Genomic DNA, 18,661 nt, shown 5'->3' with positions numbered 1-18,661 from the left:
AAGGTGCAAGGAGCTAGTCAGAGATAAGTGTGACCTGACTGCAGGCTTAAAGGAAAAAATGGTTTCTTAGGTTGCCAGTCGACTTGTGTGCTCTCTCATTTCAGGTGCCTTGTCCCCAGAATGCCTTCCCAGGGGTGGGGGCAGCGCTAGCTGGGGTGCAAAGGGCAGGGCCTCCTCCATCGATCCAGTTTGAAATCATTAATTCACACAGCAAAGAAGCAAAGAGCATTCAGACCCTGCCATTTGTATGCTATACTTTCAGAGCACCTCCCTTGCAGTCCTTGGGCAGGCTTGTGTACCACTCCTGTTCCTTGCCCTGTACCATGAATGGCATACATGCTGTCTACTAGACTTCAAGGAGAGCAACCCCAAACCTGCCCATACCCAGGTGATGACAGCCCTGCCACCCTGCTACGTCCCATGGTAGCGGTGCACCCTGCTCTTTGGTGCTTGACTAACTGCATGGCTCAGAAACCCAAATTCCCATTGACAGACAATGACGACTTTGTGGAGGGTGCACTGCTTATGAGAAAACATTTAATCAAAGAGAAAAGCTGTTTCTGGAGCCATTACCCCTGTCTGCAGTCAAGTGCACATGGCTCCTCAGTACTGGTTCCCCCAGACCATGCTGGCTTGAGGTCTGGCAGAGCTCCATCAACAATGCTTGCACTGCTCCTGCCTTTAGTTACAAATGGCTTTCACAGACATTAATAAGTGGGAGACAGAAGCTGAAAGTTCCTTAATAAAGTTTATTTAATCATAACTATGCTTAGGAAAATACACTTGGGTTAATATAATGCAATTTAGTTTAACTTTATACTACATTTTGAACAAAAAAGACTTCTTATACATGTTTTAAGTAAAAACAGGATGTATGATCTGGCTTGTTTTACATCTATTACAAATGTAGAAAAGACTGTCATGCACTACAGTAGAGAGAGCATGAAAAAAAATTACCTTTGGTTTAATTCAGAGTATACAAGTATTGCACTGTAAAAGCATCAAACATGGTGCAACTAAACATCATAAACATGTTTCCATGCCAGCTTACAAAAGTTTGTTAGCTAGTGTAATTTTAGAGGGGAAAAGCATATGTACACATAAAACAATTTATAAAATGATTCCATTAGCTATTTGGATTCTGTTAATATTGTATGCACACCACATATCTACACAACTGACATTCAAGAACACTCTTGAACTTGATTTAATACCTGTCCACTACATCAAATCTGTTGAGATCAATTACATTTGTTGAAATCAATGACACTACCAGATCTTAACTGGCCTGTCAGTTGTTAAACACTTCTTTAAATAACTAAAGTTCCAGCCTAGATCATCAAAATCCAGAAATAGCTATTACAATACCAGGATTATGAATGCCTAGCTACCCACTCCCAGACCATTTCTCAGGGCAGTTACTCTGAATGCACAGATTCATACAGCAAAAGCCCAAACCATCACGTTGCTCCACCGAGGGCTGGCAGTGTAGGGGTACATCAGTGTGCTCATCTTTCCAATCACATAATGGAGGTTGAACACTCGTACAGATATTATTGCCAAGAAACATGAAAATGGCAAAACCAATACAAAATAATTTAAGAAAATTGAAAAAGTTAAAAAAAAAAAGGCATTGTTCAAAGGGAGATACAGCATTTTAAGGACACCATATGTAGTGGGTTACCTGAGCTGCACCCCCCCCCAATACTCAATATTAGCAATGTCTAATATTTTAAGTACACACAACGCGTTACATCCTTGCTGCTTTACCATAATATACTCCCAAACCTTGGTCATAACCAAGCAGAGAACTTCCAACACAGTTCTGCACCAACATTAGGTTTTCAGGACATTGTTGATGGGTCTCACATAGAAAGAATCAACTTCTTAATATGTTAATAAGTTATTTTCAGTTTCTAATCTTGTGGCAAGAAACAGGAGCCGACTGTTGTCTTCCAAGAGTTCTTGTCACATCAAGCATTGAAACCATGACCACTTCACAGAAATGTGCAGCTAAGTGTCTCACAGAACCACATCTTTGTTTTTATCTCATAGAGAGAGATTTTAAGTCAGTCAACACCATTATTTCCACTGAAGAAGAAAACAGAAAAATGATCAGGCCAGTCCACAAGTTTATGCGAACATAGCTAAAGTCCTTGAAGTCTCTCACCAGATGGCAAAGGCTCTTCGCAAGGATATGAAAGGAGCTATAAAGCCTCTACACAGGACTGGAATTCCCAGCATCTGCTCACATCGCTCACAAATGGTGGCAACATTTATATATAAATGAAACACTATTATGAAGGAAAAAAACATACATCTAAGACTATTACAACTGGTTGCTTAGGAAAACAATTCAACTAGGCTTACTTTCTTAATGTTTAACATAAATAGAGTTGCAACTTGATCTTCAGTTGACAATGATTGTCACAGCCAAGGTAAGGATTGAACACTATCTAAGCAAACAAAAACAAAAACTCACTATACATTATACAATGTATTTCTGCCACAAGGGATGTCCTCCTGCTCAAATCTTTGGCCTCCTACTACCAATCTCCGACAAGCAGAAGCAATGTAGCATTGTTGCTCTCTGTTCATTCAAGGCAGTGGGCTTGTGTGTAGGGGAGGATACTGTGGGGACATGTAGAGAACAGGGTTTATTCCGGAGCTTACATTGAGAGTATTTGCCATAAAGTGCTCTGACAAATACTGTCTGAGCTCCTCAAACCCACTCTCCAAGTAACACCTGCCTCCAAGTGTGCTTCTTTGGACCTGACCACCAGAGAAGCTGCCCCCAACCACTCCCACTGGAAAGGTGGCTAATGACAGTGGGAAGAGTGCACTGATGCGACTGGAGGGTTTTGCTTTTCCCCCTGCTGGGATGGATTTTATTTACATTTTGCCACTGGCTGGCTACAAGCAGCAAGCATGCTATCTCTGTTGTATTGGTCTGTGCCAGAAATGATGTCTGTTTAGAATTAAAAACTCCTGGTATGACATGTAGCCCTGAGATGATGATCTGATCACTTACATTATTTCTCTCTGCATGGAAGCAGGATGAGTTTATTAAATGCAACCTGAATGAATAAGGAGCAGGAATTCTGACAGTTTTTAATGTCAGGTTTGCTGCTTACCAGTTGTTGTATCTTTATTTGGGTTTTTTTTGTGTGTGTGAGATGTTAGATTTTGATGAACCACAGATATTCTCTGCTACTGTTCTATTTTCTTTAGGCTCATGAAGTTTGACTGCTATCCATCACAGAAATGAAAGGGTGCGGGGTGGGGGCAGAAGAAATAATAATCATTTGGACTTACACATCTGGACCATTTCCACCATGAGTGAGTATTTTCCTGTTTGGTAATCCCAAATTATAAATTAGAATTTATTACTCTGTATGTGTATCCAAAATAACAGAAGTGGCATTTTTATGATAAATCCTATTAAGTAGTGTTTTGAAATTGCATTGGTACCATTTTGCTCAGGAACTATACAATTTTAAAGCCAGTCAAAAATATATAGCCAAGCAGTTCGAAATTGCAGCAACTTCATGTACAATGAGTAACACCCCAGGGAAGCAAGAAACATCTGCAGTAAAGAGCATCACAGAAAACTGTCCCATGGTAAGCAACAAATCTGAACGCTTCCAAATAATAATAATAATAATAATAATTAAAAAACCTTTCACAAACAAAACCAAACATGCATATATAAAGTGTACATGTACTGCACAAGCGCTATTCCTAAAGGATTAAACTGCATAGGCAAAAATCAAAAACAATGTGCAATATTTTAAGCCCTTAAAGCACAATAAAAAAAAAATAATCAGAAATTAAAAGTAACAGACTTGCTCCCCCACAACAAGGCCAACTCTGTATCATAGCCATTAAGATATTAATCAAGATAGAGGTTCCTCAATCAGAAGTTGGAAGAACTACTCACAAATTTTGGCTCACCTCACGCTTAGGGGATCTGAAATGTATGTTCACAATTACAATTATCTTAAACAGTTATGTTCATCACTAGCCAACCTTGATTTCTTTTACAAAGTGCTCTTTATGTAATAGAAGCTATCTTCCTGGTAGAAAAAACATCAAGTAGTTTAACACTTTGAACATCAAGACACATCAAGAAGAACTAAAAAAAAAAGGTGGAGGGAAGAGGGGAGAGAGAGGAGTTGGCTGCTAGAACAAAAAGCAATTAATGCCAATGGCTCTATAAGCACCCAACTTGTTTATTGTTAGCTACAGTTTTGTTCCTAAAACTCCATGTATGGAAGAACTGCATAAGCTAGTAGACTAGAAGCTTACACTGACTTTACAGGATACAGCCTCATATACCCTACCTGCCTTCTCTAATGAAAAGATCCAATAGTTACTGAGTTCACCATTACACAGAAAGTTGTCCAAAATATTTTCAACTTAAAAAAAACCAACCCCAAACTAACCCAATAAACAAACCAATGCAGACAACTAAGGCAAACCGTGCTTACAAAACAAATCTACAATATCTGTACATAAGCTGTATAAGATCTTACAAAAGAAGACTCCCCCAAACCACAGCTATTTCTACTCCTGCCCTTTAGTTGCCTTCTCAAGATAATACACATTGACTAAGTGGCGATTGAGGTGCTTGCTGTATTCACCTTCCTTTTCAAATGAGCGGTCACAAAAAATGCACACATAGTTCTCCCTGGCCACGGTGGTGTCAGCAACTCCTTTTGATGCCTTTGGACTTGTTTCCTCTTGTACAGAGCGAGCTCCATTTAACCCTGAGTCATCGCTTCTTTCTGATATGTTGTCACTTATGTCGCTGCCTTCATGGCTGTGGATGCCCTCGTCCTCATCCATTTCCTGAGATTCATTCAATTCTGTGTTATCCCGAGATGATAAGGCCAGAGTTACTTTAGGGCTTTGTGTACATCCTTCTGAGGGCACAGGTACCGGCACAGCATCTCCTGTTGGCTCTGTTGCTGGCAAGCACGTTTTGGTCAGGTCCAGCAGGTCCGAGTTATTCACAGTTTCTGCCACGGTTTCCTCTGGCTCCTTCTCAGGCGCCAGGTCTGATACCACATCCATGAGCACATCCAAGCTTTTTTCAGAAGACACTGCATGGGGAGATTCCTCAGAGCAAGTGTCTTCCCCTCTGTCTGCCCTCCTCTCCTCCTCGTTTTCACCAACAGTGTCTTTGCTCTCTCCTGCTGCCTCAGGCATTTCTTGGTCCTTTACCTCAGTTTCTGTGTTTGCATCCTCAGCTGGCAGGCAAAGCTGCCTTGGGTCTTGTATACAGCCTCCTTTGGTGTCGGTGCTCTCCCCCTTGACAGCATGACCACTGTCATTTAATGCTGCTGCATCAGTGGGATCTTGCTCCATCTGGTTGCTGCCCTCAATGTCAGGCTTCACACACCCATCTTCCTTGGTGATATTATGCTCGTGTGGCATCTCCCCTTCCTCGATCTTCTGCCGATCAACTTTATTGCTTTTCTTACTGTGCTTATTTTTCAGAGCTTTCTTTTTCCTGTTTTTCTTGAGGCAAGAATTTTGCTTTTTAGACTCCTCCTCTGGTACAGCATCACTTGTTTGAACTTCCAGGCACTCTTTAGGTTTAGCTTCCGCTTTCCTTTTCTTTTTTGCTACTGTTGAGGTATCGTTTGCCTGCTCTTGCTTTGAGAAGGTTAGTTCAGCCTCTGCCTTTCTTTTGATCTTCTTTGTTTTACATGTTTTCTCAGTATTTTTCTCAATTTTAATATCCACTTCCTTGTTCTCTGAAGCTGATTTCCGACTTCTGGTTGTGACCTGGCCAGCAGAAACACCGCTTGTTGCCTTCTTTTCCTTGGCCAAATTATCTTTTTTCTCCACTTTTACAATTTTCTCCATTTTCTTTGCAGCTGAATCCCCTCTCATTTGTTCTTTCTCCACTTTGTCACTAACGCTCTCAGAAAAGTCAACTTCACTCTTTTTAGTCCGTAGCTTCACCTTTGAGACATCCATGGTGATGTCAGAACAATCTGGATGCCTGGATTTGATGTGATACTGCAGGTTACACTTTTTAGACGCTGCGTAATCACAAACGGGACAGAGGAACTGGCGCGGGTTGACGTGAAGCTCAACGTGCTTTTTGAAATTGCTGCGGTCAGCTGTTTTGTAGTCACAGTGTGGGCAAGTCAGAGGCTTTGGCCCATTGTGAACCTGCCTTGCATGACGAGTTACTTCATGCTGGTTTGAGGCCACATAGCTGCACTGATCACATTTGAATGGCTTCTCACCTAAGGAAGAAAAGGCGGAAGGGAATGATGGTGATTATTAAGTATGGGGGTAGTGGGATAATCACCTCCCACTAATACAGATACAGAAATATGGAACTCGAAAAGGGAAAGAAAAAAAATATCCATGCGCCTTTAAAAATTAAGTGAACATAAAAAATCCACAGGTCACAAACACATTCACAAGACACCAAGAACATAATACAAAAAAAAAAAGAGAGAGAAGGGGTGATGGCTGGGAGGAAGGGGATCCAAAGCCAAACAAGCAGTAACAACATCACAGGTTCTGGCTATGCATACATACCGGCAGAGATCTCTCTACAGTAATATTAGCAAATGGAATCCATACCCAACTGGTCCATTGAATGCATTGTAGAAAAATGGAAATGTAACATTTGATGAATAGCAGTTTCACACAAACATTTCAAAAAAGTGTAACTTTACACAGATTTAGCATACTTCATGTTTGCATTAAGAAGGAAATGAGGGGAAAGAAGCTAGCAAAAACCAAAGCATGTGAAAGGGGCACGCTGCTCAGATGATCTTCACTTCCGATAATTCAGTTCACTGTTACGGTGTCTCAAACACATAACACACTGACTGCAGCCTACTCTTGGCAAGCCAACCAGATAGATGCAGTCCGAAGTCATCATGTTACTACCAAAATCTGCACTTACAGTTGTGCAATGACTCTTGCAGAAGTATTCTGTAATGTGCTCCTTAGTACAGGACGCTGCAGAAGTGGCTTTCAATTTGCACATCAAAGCAAGTAGAAAAACACTTGTAGCGCAACAACTCGAAGAGCCGAAATACTTTTGAGAACATCTGTGCCTGTGCAAATTCAGCTGAGGAACTTGGGATGCTCCTGGACGCTGACCAGCATCTCAAAGCTGACCTGCAGAACTAATGTGTGCCACTTCCCAAGTATGCTGGAAATCCACTTCAGCCACTTCTGCTCACAGTACAACAGTGCTCCTCCCACCCCTGCAAGCTGCTGCCCCGACACTGCCTGTACTCATGCTGCTCCGTTCTCACAAACTATAAAAGGCCGTGCTTCCTCCCTGGCAGCAACGAGGCGGGTCACTTCTTTAAGAGCCTAGATCATTTCATGCCTGCCTGCAGCATCCCTATATTATCTAAAGAGGGGTTACTTTGATTCCCTATCATCTTTTCTTTCCTTCCTTCCCCCACTTCCTGGTGGCATTTTCCACAAGTTTAAGCTTGATGAGCTTCACTGCTCCTCCTTCTTGCAAGCATGGACCTTTATCACCTACACTTCAAGGAACAGTTCCATATTGCACAGAGTGAGGACAAGAACAGCCTCACTCTTACATACACATGAACAAGCTGTTCTAACCGCACAGAGTGCTCAGAGGTAGCTGCAATGGGGTAACTCAAAGAGTTTGTGTCCATTGCCTCTATAAATCCAGGGATGTCGTGGCACAAGTAGAAAGGACATATACCAAGATGGCCAAGAATACAGCTGTGAATTAGGCTCTAAACCACTGTTGTCCACTGTCTGGTGTGTGAAGAAAGCTCCAGCACCAGTCTGCCTTAAAAGGCCAGCCTGTGAGCTGCAGGAGTCCAGAAATTGCCACAGAAAAGGTTCAGCTGTGTGGGCAATGCAGCAAGACTTGCAACAGAAGTTATGAGAGCTATTAATAAAACAACCTGAATAGGAAGAGTCCCATGTGCACTCCCAATCCTGTCAGAAGAGGTGACACCCTCCTTCCTAGACCTTTTGAGTCAGGGGCAGATCCCACTCCTCATCCATTTTGGATCTGAGACTTCCTTGCACAAAGGGAGAGTAAAATGTCCATGAAACGGTTTCCAGACTCAGTCTTGATCAAACCATTTGCAAATCTGCATTCAGCCCAGAGTTCACCCAGAAATTATTTTTATTTCTGGAAGCAGAATACTTAATTCACTAAATTCTCATGCTAAAATACTGGCATGTCATTTTAAAGCTGGCTATCTTTTAATGGGTCCAAACCTCCCCCATCCACTACAGTTAAAATTGCCTGCCTTCTGGTTTCAATTTAAAGCATCATCTGTTAAAATGTAAACAATTACTGTTCAGGAAACTCTCATTACTGTTGCTAGGATTAGGAATTCACCCAGGTCTGGTCAATTCAGATATTAGCAAACCAAGAGCACAGGCTGAGAAATACCTGACCTCCTCTACGACAGTCACAAATCACAACTGTGCTTGTGTCTGGCACACCTCTGCTGTTACAACTCACAAAAAGAGCAAATAATTCATTCAAAAGGGATTTGCAAGAAAGCAAAAGCAGATGTTTGTAACACCACAGCTTACGACCAGTAACGGGAAATAAAGACTAGTAAAAGCTGCTAATTTGGCTTTTAGCGCCACAAGACCGAGTTACATGTGAACAGCCTCCAAGTTTGCCTTTTTCTCTTCACTGTCTCCCTGCCATAAGCAGACACTATTTTACATCTTTCTGTAATGCTAAGCAAAAGCTAAGGATTCCCTGAGAATCCCTGGATGAGGTGAAATCGAAAACATTACAGGAGAGTCTCAGCTGCTCAAAATTTTCCCAGCTTCATTGATTTGAACTGACTTACATCAGCAGATGCAAGACAAGAATGTTCTTATATCATCACTGTTATACTTGCTACTGGATCACCAGGACTATGAAATTCAGAATTCACCTTGGGAAGTAAAAGTGAAAGAAGATGTATTCCTGTTATTACTTTTATTAATGGCACTTGGCATTTCCTCAGCAGGTAAATACCTCCCCTGTTAAAACAGGAGCTAAAGTTCAGGCCATACTGGATGAGATACATCTCACACAGAACTGGGCAGCCTTCCCTAGGTGGCCCTGCTTGAGCAGGGGGGCTGAACCAGGTAAGCTCCAGAGGTCCCTTCCAGCATCAACTGTGCTGTAATTCTGTGAACCACCCCTTCCTTCCCCAGTCATGCTGCTGCTGCCCCTTACCAACCTGAGTGGGTGCGCATGTGCCTGGTTAAATGGGTCTTCTGAGAGCTGGAATAAGGACACATAGCACATTGATAGGGTCGCTCTCCTGCAAAAACAAACAACATTAGTTACTGAAACACAGCTGACTCCCAAACTTGGCTACCAAGCCATACACGTGAGGCTGTCACAGATCCCCAAGTTGTATTTGAGGACACGCTACTTCTCAGCAAAGGGACACAGTGAGAAGCATTTGCCCAAGCAGGAAAGTCCAACATGTCATGCCTTATGAATGAGAGTAGTGACAGGGTAGAATATGAGAAAAGCACACCCTCATGTCCCTCTGTTGTCAGATGGTAACCTCAGGAAAAAGGTGATGTCACAGCCATCTTCAGGAAGTCCTAAGCCACCAGAACTGACTTTCCTACAGTATTTTCGCCCAGCAGTCAGAAGATGCACAAAAGATACAGACCCTTTAAGAAATCAGGTATGTTCTTGCTTCATGTAACACCTTACCTGAAACCTCCGTGTTTATTTTGGATTAAGATGGGGAGCAACCATTCAGCATGGATCTACATTTGCCAGAACAAAAGCGCAGATAGAGACTGGGTCTCTACTGCCAAAGTTTCACTAGCAGAGTGAAATTAGCTTGGAGCATGGAAAAGCATGATGCCCTGTTCAGTGGAACTATGCTGCTAGCAAAAGCTCAAGTGTAGCAGCAACATTTATTTTGAATACTCAAATCCCTCTGCCTGCAGAGTTATTGTTTCTGGGGAACTAATGGAAACGAACCTGTCATAAATTAGGTCTCCACAAGGGACAGTTGGCTTGTGTAACTATCAGCACAGTGATACTTGAAAATCCTTTTCAAGTGAAGACAAGCCCGAAATACAGGCAGCCAGTTTCAGAATTAGCATCTGCTAGGCAGGTCCAGATAAGTACCAGGAGTGTTTGCTCCAAACAGCCGAGAGATCTAGGCACACATGTCTCCACTACAAGTTGTAAAACACTTCTTAGTCTCAGGTGGATACCCCCACCAGAAGAAGAGAGTGAAGTTAGGATGGGAAAAGTAAGTTACTTGTTTGTAATATTTATTCAAGTCATAGTCAGAATTACACCACAGCATTTTGCTACGTCAGTTGGAACATGCAGCCAATGTGCTCTCCAAATCACTGAGACCTGGAGGTCAATAAAAACCCTGCATACATACTACTTGCTCTCACTTTCAGAGACAGCTCTATGTGGCAGCACAGACCTTCGTCTGCCAGTATGTGATGTGAGGCTCCACGGCAGGCCTTTGCCAAAACAGCAATAGAAGCAGTCTTTGTAATGCAAACTAATCCCTCATTTCTTTCTCCCAGCAAACATTTAGACTATCATTCTTGATTAGATCAGCAGTTTAAAGGTAAATTCACCCTAACAACCATAACCTCTTTCCCTTTCCAGTTAAAACAAGCCAGAAGATTGGTGCAATACAGTAAGATTAAGTCATGTACCAAGGGAGGAGTAGTCCTTTTGTTACAAAGGTTTTTGTTTTTAGATGACTCCTTAAGATCTGAAAATATGTGGCCAAAGGTCCTGGAATATTCAGTCATGTCTTCTTCCCATTACCCCAAATTTCCTATCTCTAAAGTTACCTACAAGGTTAGGAATGTGGAAATGGCTTTCTTTCAGGTATTTTTTATAGCGCACAGCAATAAAACACACTAGATTTAACGTATGAAGAATACAACTAATTTAAAATGAGAATTTATGAGAATTAAATGCATGACTACGTTATAAGCGCTGTTTTAAAAAAATCTATTCCCCAAAGGATGTTTATTGCAATTTTACAAGCTCACTAAATGCAAAGCCACCAAAACAAACCCTCTCCACAACACACTTAAAGACCCACCCTAGCAAAAGCTGAAGCAGGCACTTAACTGTGCAAATGAACAGGCAGACTGACATCAGTAAACAAGTTTAACACCATGTCTTTGTAAAGCTTTTCTTGCAATGCCATCAAAGGTTCTGCCTGCTAGAAACCACTTTTATCAAACTTCCAACACAGTGGGAAGTGAGAAAGATCCCCTATGACAACCAAATTAATAATAATAAAAACCAGACAGCTCAGAGCTAGGCACTGAACACTATGACTGCCTGAAGTAGAACCACAGAATCAGTGAAGTCGGAAAAGACCTTTAAGATCATCAAGTCCAACTGTTACCCCAGATGTCTTACATAGCCTTGCAGTTGATTTTCAACTAAGTTTTCTAGAAACTGCTCCTAACAAGTAAAGTGAAAAAAAAAAAACCAAACCAAAAACCCAAAATTGAGAACAATGTTGCAGTGTCTTGCACATAATACAGTTCCAGCATCAGCAGTGTGGATAGTTGATGGGCTAAATCAAGTAAAAACTTGGTCTAACATATCTAAAGAGCATGAACATGCCCAGGTAGATCTATGCCTGACACAAACGATCCTTTCTGCGAAGGAACAGCCCCGAACATCTCCAGCTACCCCCTCCTGGGCAGCAGACAGGTTCTTCCAGAGGCAGCCTTCCCAGCTGACATGCTGATGACCATCTGCAGAGTCCTTAAACCCAAGTCTGCCCAAGGTCCCACACACTTGTCAGCAGTCTGCAAAACAAGAACTGCCACAAGCTGCAAGGTATCTTCCAATACAGGGTGAGCTCCTGGACATCAGCTTTCCAACATGGGCAACCTCCACCTGCCCTTCTGTGGTGCACAAACATGAAGAGGATGGGTACTACTCCCACCAGACAAGGTACTAGCTAGCATGCAGCCCCCTTCCCTGCTCCTGGTCATGTGCTCTGGCATCAGTATGTGTCTAGTAAGTCGACTCAGTTCACTAAGCAGCAGAAACCAGCCTGGGGAACAGGAAAGGAATATTTTACTGCCATTTTAGTGAGCTGAATCAACCCAGGATATGGGGAGAAAACTGAGACTGCCTTTCTCCAGCGGCAGCAGAGCATTTGATCCTGTGAAGCTGCACTCTGTACAGAGTCAGTGCTTTAGGAAACTGGATGGCCCACTGAATCCAATTATCTGCAAGGAGGCATTTTCCCACACAGAAAAAGTCAGGTGAAGTACATAAAAGGGGAGAGTAAGAAAAGCATCTACCCCAAAATTATTTAACCTGTTAGTAATCAGCAAGCCAAAGAAACAAACAAATTTATTAACATTCTGAACCCATAAAATAGAAAGTAAATGAAATATGGATGTATGCCACTCACCTTTCTTCCACCAAGCATTCTTCTTAAGTTTACTATAAGTCAAAGATACTTTAGTATCATTCAGGCAGTTGTTATTAAGGCTCAGTACTGTTACGTTAACAGTCTGCAAATACTTCTGACTATAAAATAAGTGTGGGTGTTTTTTCAGGGTTTTGATTTTTTTGGGTTGTTGGGGTTTTTTGTGCTTTGGGGTTTTGTGTTCTTTTAAGGCAATCAATTACACATTAATACTAGCATAAACTTTTAGCCTGGTGTATAAATACACCTTCCAGTAGCTTATACATTGTTTCAATACTCTTCCTTTAGCTTTAGCACTCTCCCACACAAAATCAATGTTACTGGAAACAAGGCACATTCCTAGACAGTCTGCTAACATATTTGAAGGCTCTTTATCACGCAAGAACTGGCTGAAAGGTCTTAACTTTTTAGTTAAGAGCTAGCAAAAAAATAATTGCCAGGGTGGACTAAGAAAAAAAAAGTTGCAATCATAATCACACATTTCAGCTTAATTAAAATAATGAAAAGACATGGCAAACCACAGAACCACAAAACCTGATTGCACAACTATTTGTAAAGAAAAGAGGAACTGGACTCATCCCACATAATTTAACATGCCTCCCCCCTCTCTTATATTAATACAGTTCACTGGTAAATTGGTCAAATGCAGTGAAAACAGAGCGCTTCCTCAGCAAACACGCTTTCATGGCTAGTTCCTGTGAAACTCAACAAGAGCTTTCAGAGATCAGAGGGAGAACCTAATGTCATGTACAAACACCAGCAGAGATGAATTCAAAGTCGAGACAGATATAAAACAGACAGGCATCACTGCACAGACTCACGCTTGGCCGTGAGTTCCCCCCATGATTTAGTTTTTCTCGTATTATCTTGTCATTTTTACCTGGTCTTTTTCATCTCCCACAACACACACAAAGAAAACAAACCGGAGGATAAACCACACCATTTTCCTAACACCTCTCACAATCACCTTTGTTTTCTTGTTTAGGAAAACAATATTTAGACAGGAATGATTTTTAAACTCTAAGCACCAGTACTAGCTGTTGTTAAGCCTATGTCCTAATGCATTACAAAGAAGATGCTAAAGTATGATGACGAATACAAACTTCTACACACTTGAGCTCAAGCCCAGCCCCGAGGCCAGCCCTCCCCTTCCAGACAGCTGCAGACAACTGAACTGAAGCCTCCAAACCATTCATGTCACTGCTGTGACAAAACATGACTTCAAAGGAGAAATTCCCCAGTGTTCTGAGCAGCCTACAATAAAGGGGAATTGGAGTCAGGGCAGCAGGCTAGAAGATGGTCAGCAAGTCTGCTCTTTCTTCACAAAGCCTTGGCAATGCGAAAATAGCTTCTGAGAAGCTGCAAGTGAAGTCTGAACTGCCCTCCCGCTTCCACCAAAGGGATCAGGAGGCAAAGCAACCATACCTCACTGCCCAAAGAGATGAGCTGGCTATCACATCCTCCCCTAGAATGGGGTCTCAAGTTTGGGCATGCATCAGCGCTCCCCAGGCAAGAGGCTGGAGAAGCTCTCTGATACAAGGCAGGGTATTTCCTAAACCACCTGCAGCCTCAGTTCACAGCATGGCAGCAATACTGAAGATCCTCCAATTTCACTTGGTATAAACCAGAACACAAAGGGGCCTCATACTGTTGTTCCTTGAGATTACAAACAGAGGTTAGGAGAAGAAAGGAAATCAGGCCAAGGCCTCCCTCCAAAGCTTCCTATAGGCAAACAGAAGTATGTGTCTACTTCTCCTGTACATTAAGGGGAACTAATTCACTGGGAACACTACTCAACTCTTACTCTAATTTTGTAGATGCTGGAGGGCTCATTTGTATGTGTTTATCACCTTTTTCTTCTCTGTAATTACAGCTTAGTCAAATTTCAGCTCAGTCTAAAGGCACCATTTTAAAAACTACCTGTGTGATTTAGACACCTTTTGTCACCCTGCTTGTTTTGTTTTCACAGTACATCACCCTTTCATGTTGTGGATCCTGACAATCGTCATAACCACTCTGTTGTGGTGCCCTCTTCAAAAACAATGTCTTGAAATTGCTAAACGTGATGCTCTTCATCTCCTCTTGGGCCTCTGACATAGAGATTTTTCTCAGTCCTCTAGGACTGCTCAAACCAAATCCACACTTCCATGAGGCTACAACCTGGTGGTAGCACCAAGAGAGCAGAGCTTTGTCAGGCTGGAATGAACTTTGCAAACAGAAGGCCCTGTGCTTGCTTCATTCATTAGGGTACTCTTAACCATGCTTAAATGGACAAAAAGAAAACCAAAAGAAGGACTTACCTGTGTGAGTTCGGATATGTTGAATATAATTGTTCTTCCTGTCTGAAAAATAGGAGCACTGTGAGCAGGTATACACTTTCCTGGGAAAATGGTTTCTTAGGTGCTTTTTCCAGTGATATTCACTGACGGTAGTATAAGTGCATATGGTACACTTGTAGACTCTCTCATTTTCCCCTGCTTTGTTGTGGTGTTTCAAGTGAGCCAGATAGTGATCGTATCTGTTAGTGTTATAGCCACAGCGATCACAACGGATTGGACCCTTAGAGAAATCCACCTCTTCTGCAGTGCAAGAATCGGACTCCTTCACCTGCGCTTGCTTTTCTGCATTCTCTTCCACAAAGAATTTCTTGGCACTGTGAACCCTGATATGATGCACAAACTCCTCTTCAGACTCTGCCTCGTACTGGCAAGGCTTACAACGGAACGGCTTGCTCTTCAAGCTCTTACATTTGTCTTCTGTGCTTTCTGGAGTATCTGGTGCTTCCAATGAGGTGTCTTTATCCACACTGAGAGTCTTAAGAGGGGGGCAAGCAGCTGGACCTTGGGTTTCCCCACCAGAAACTCCAAGGGAGCTTACTTCCATATTTTCAGGTGCCTCATGGTCACTCTCTGCAGCCTGGGTGTCTTCCATACCCTCTCCATCGCTGTCTGAGAAGTTGCTGTCCCCCACTGTTGTCAGTTCTGCCATTTGTCTCTCTTCTCCAACCAGGTAGTCACAGCAGTTGCCATTGACTTCTCCAGTCAAGGCCACATTTGCCAACATAATAAGTTGAGGAGCTGCCAGTTCAGCTTTAGAGAGGTCGTGCAAGTCATACATGTCATTGGACAACGCCATACCAATATTCGCGCTGCTAGGAAAGAGGCTGTTCCCACCAGACTGTCCCAGCACTTGGGTTGCCATGGCAGTGGTTCTGTTGGAAAAGAAAAGGCTTACGGGTCAGCACCGAGCTACGGAAAAGCCTTCTCTGTTTTGTGCTGCCCAAAACCCCTCCAGGTAACACGGGAACATTAAAGCACTTCGCTGACGCCCTGGGGAGGCAGAGCCCGGGTCGACGGCGGCCGGGGGTCCCGCTCCTCTCCCGAAAGAGCTGTCCGGTTCCTCCCTCGCTGCGCTGCGGGGCGCGGGGCAGTGACCGCGGGGTCCCACCCCCCATGTCCCGCAGCGCCGGGGTGGAACCCGTTCCCCCGGGGGCGGCCGGGCCGCGGCAGCTCCCGCGAGGCCCGCCATGTCAGACACCGGGGGTGGCGCAGGCGCCCGCGGGTGGGTGCCGAGGCCCCGCCGCGGGCCCCCGCCCTGCCACCAGCTGCGCGAGGGACCCCGCCGGCCACAGGCCCGTCAACAAAGGGGGACGGCCCGGCGCACATCCGCCGGGTGAGGCTGCCGGGGGATCCGTGCCGGGCCGTGCCCCCGCCGCCGCCGCCGCCCTCCCTCCCTGCCAGGCATGCGGCCATTTTCTGCCTGCCCACACAAAGCGGCCCTCCCCGCGCCGCCCCCGGCCCGCCGACGACGACGAAGGGGACCTGGCCCCGCACGGCCGCCCCGCCGCTCCCCCTGCCGCCGGCCCGCGGGGACTCTCGGCTTCCTCCTCCCCTCCGCGGCGGGCAGCGCAGGGCAGCGGCCCCGGCGGGGGAAGCAGCTCGGTAGCGGCAAGGTCACGGCGGCCGCGCCCACCCGGTACCCGGCGGCGCGAGGGCGAGCGGAGCTGCGGGCCTCCGCCCGGGCCCGCGGCCTCTGCTTGCGCCCGGCCCGTCCGGCGGTGGCATCGCCTTCCGGCGGCGGCGGCGAGGCCCGGAGAGCGCCCCCGCGGCCGGCGCGGCGCAGCCGGCGGCCGCGGCTCCTTAGCCGTGGTGCTGATCCCCCCCCCACTCCCGATGCGGCCCGGCCACCACCGCCCGCCCGGCGGCCGCAGATCAGCCCTGGACAGCGCCTCTCGCCCGGCCCAGCCCGACCCGGCCCGGCCCGGCTCCCCCCGACCTCCGGGGCCCCCCGGCCGGGCCCGACCGCACTCACCGGCGGCGCGGGGCCGCCCGGCCGCGCGGCGGCTGCTGCGGGGCGCGGGGCGGGGCGCGCGGGGAGGCGCTGGTGGCGGCGGCAGCGGCGGCGCGGCGGGAGGCACCGCGCATTCCAGCACACAGCGCGCAGCGGCGGCACCGCCCCGCACCGGCCCGGCCCGCCCCGCCCCCGGCAGCGGCCTGCGGGGGGCGCCGGGCCTGGCGCCGGTGAGGGAGGGGCCGGCGGGTGAGCCGAGAGCGGGGCGGGGGAGAACGGGCTGCGAGACCGGCGTAGGTGCGGGGGTCCCCGACGGTGCCGTTCGTGGCCGCCATCCCGGTACCTGCACCCGGTGCCGGTGCCGTCGTGTCCTTTGTTCCATCCAGGGAGGGTGAAGCTCTGCCGGCAGCTCCGCGGCGCTACCTGCAGCCTCACCTTCACCGTCCTCGGGACACCAAATGTTACCTGAATGGCTCTTAACGTGCCACTAAGTAGCTGCAGGACCCACACCTCCTCATTCCAGAACAGGGAAGAGCCCCCCACCCAACCTGCTGCCCTGCGTTGGGGAGCACAACAGCAGTGGCCAGCCCCGGACAGCTCAGAGAGAAATCCCAGCCCTAAACGAGGATCCAAACCTTGTGTGTGGTTTCTTCATCCCTCGGGTACCTGAGTGGCCCTTTGACACTAATGTCTGAAAAGTCATCTCGGGTCTAAGGCTCCTCAGGCTGGGCTGATTTGTAAGCCCCAAACCTTGAAGCAGGAGCCAGGGGCTTAGTGAGTTGGCACCTCTGTGAGGCTGCAGGAAACCCTTTCCATGCTTCCTCTGGCCAGCTTCAGGCACAGCTTTGCTGCCCAGCCAAGCAGCGGGTGCAGAGATGGGGCAACCGCCTGAACTGGCAAAGTGGGGACTCCTCCCAAACCAGAGGAAGCAAATGGGGTTCTTCCTCAGTACAAAAAACCCTGGAGAAGTCAAACTACATCAGGAATTGTTGAAGGGGTGTAAAGATGTTTTGCCAGCTGTTTTGATGGAGCATGTGATGAGCATCCCTGGTCTGCTCCTGTTTAGTCTGTGTCCCAACAGGGATTTCAGCTCAGATGAGCTGAGATGGTGCTGACACTCCCGGGCTGCATCTCAACTTGTGGAACATTTTGAAACTTCTCCCCCAGATGGCTGAGGGATTTCATATGTTCTCTTCTTCCCTTGGTTTTGTCCTGCCCACTGTTGGTGGAGGCCATGATTGCACCAATCCCCCAGAGGCTGCTTTAAAGCAAGGTAGAGGAGCCCATCTCCAAAGCAACCACACAGCATTTAATGTAACCGTGTAGTGCAGGTGTTGGGGCAGGCGGTGAGTAGTGGAGCTCAGGCTGCAGATAACCACCTGCTATCACCTCCAGAAGTGCTTCTATATGTGTTTGTTGGAATCTGAGCCCTTATCATTACTTAAACCTATGTTCAGACAAACAACGAGATTTTGGGACTCACCCCAGAGTGTGATGACACTGTGGATAGTGAGTAATAGCCTCTCATCCTGCACAGCAGAGGTTCAGGGTGGGCATGGGGCACACGGTCTCACCCTTACGCTGGTGACTGGTACCAATTGACACATGCTGTTACCCTTCAGCTCCAAACACCACCACGGCTCGGGCCAAGTCAGCTCTTCACATCTCTGTGTTCAGGGTCTGCTGAAGACCAGTGGTGGTTTGGGTTTTACGATGGAGTTGTTTGGTTCTGATTAAAACTTAGCACATCAATAACCCAACTTTCAATAATGCTTCATCTTCTAAAGAGTTTTGATATTTCCCTCCTCTTCTGAACAGTTTTGAAACACTTATTATTTCTTTTCCCCCAAAGACTCGTTCGTTAGCAGTTAGGAAATGCCAACTGCACTTGAAGATCTTCCCAACTCACCCTGCTTCTA

The 18,661-nt window shown here is 46.0% G+C and overlaps 1 protein-coding gene across 1 annotated transcript; it reads right to left on the bottom strand.

Moving 5' to 3' along the window:
* Positions 1 to 729: 729 nt before the first annotated feature.
* REST (RE1 silencing transcription factor) lies at positions 730 to 16,862 on the bottom strand. Its single transcript, XM_061374566.1, has 4 exons — positions 16,764 to 16,862; positions 14,753 to 15,663; positions 9,225 to 9,308; positions 730 to 6,263 (listed from the first exon to the last, which is right to left on the bottom strand). The coding sequence occupies exons 2-4, from the start codon at positions 15,651 to 15,653 to the stop codon at positions 4,567 to 4,569; spliced, it is 2,682 nt and encodes an 893-aa protein (XP_061230550.1). The 5' UTR covers positions 15,654 to 15,663; positions 16,764 to 16,862; the 3' UTR covers positions 730 to 4,566.
* Positions 16,863 to 18,661: the final 1,799 nt, after the last annotated feature.

This window comes from Neopsephotus bourkii, unplaced genomic scaffold (assembly GCF_033783945.1).
Source record: "Neopsephotus bourkii isolate Nb327-2 ecotype Australia unplaced genomic scaffold, CSIRO-AGI_Nbou_v1 NB_168, whole genome shotgun sequence".
NCBI classification, from domain to species: domain Eukaryota; kingdom Metazoa; phylum Chordata; class Aves; order Psittaciformes; family Psittacidae; genus Neopsephotus; species Neopsephotus bourkii.
The sequence above is the reverse complement of the archived record's forward strand: the minus strand, read 5'-3'. Positions and strand labels throughout refer to the sequence as shown.

Bases quoted from the DNA above. Each gene is read 5' to 3' on its own strand.
- REST (XM_061374566.1), bottom strand. From the start codon at position 15,653: ATGGCAACCCAAGTGCTGGGACAGTCTGGTGGGAACAGCCTCTTTCCT. The intron at 9,309-14,752 runs GTAAGTCCTTCT...TTGTTTTTGCAG, and splicing joins ACATATCCGAACTCACACAG to GAGAGCGACCCTATCAATGT. The intron at 6,264-9,224 runs GTTGGTAAGGGG...TTTCTTCCTTAG, and splicing joins GCACATGCGCACCCACTCAG to GTGAGAAGCCATTCAAATGT.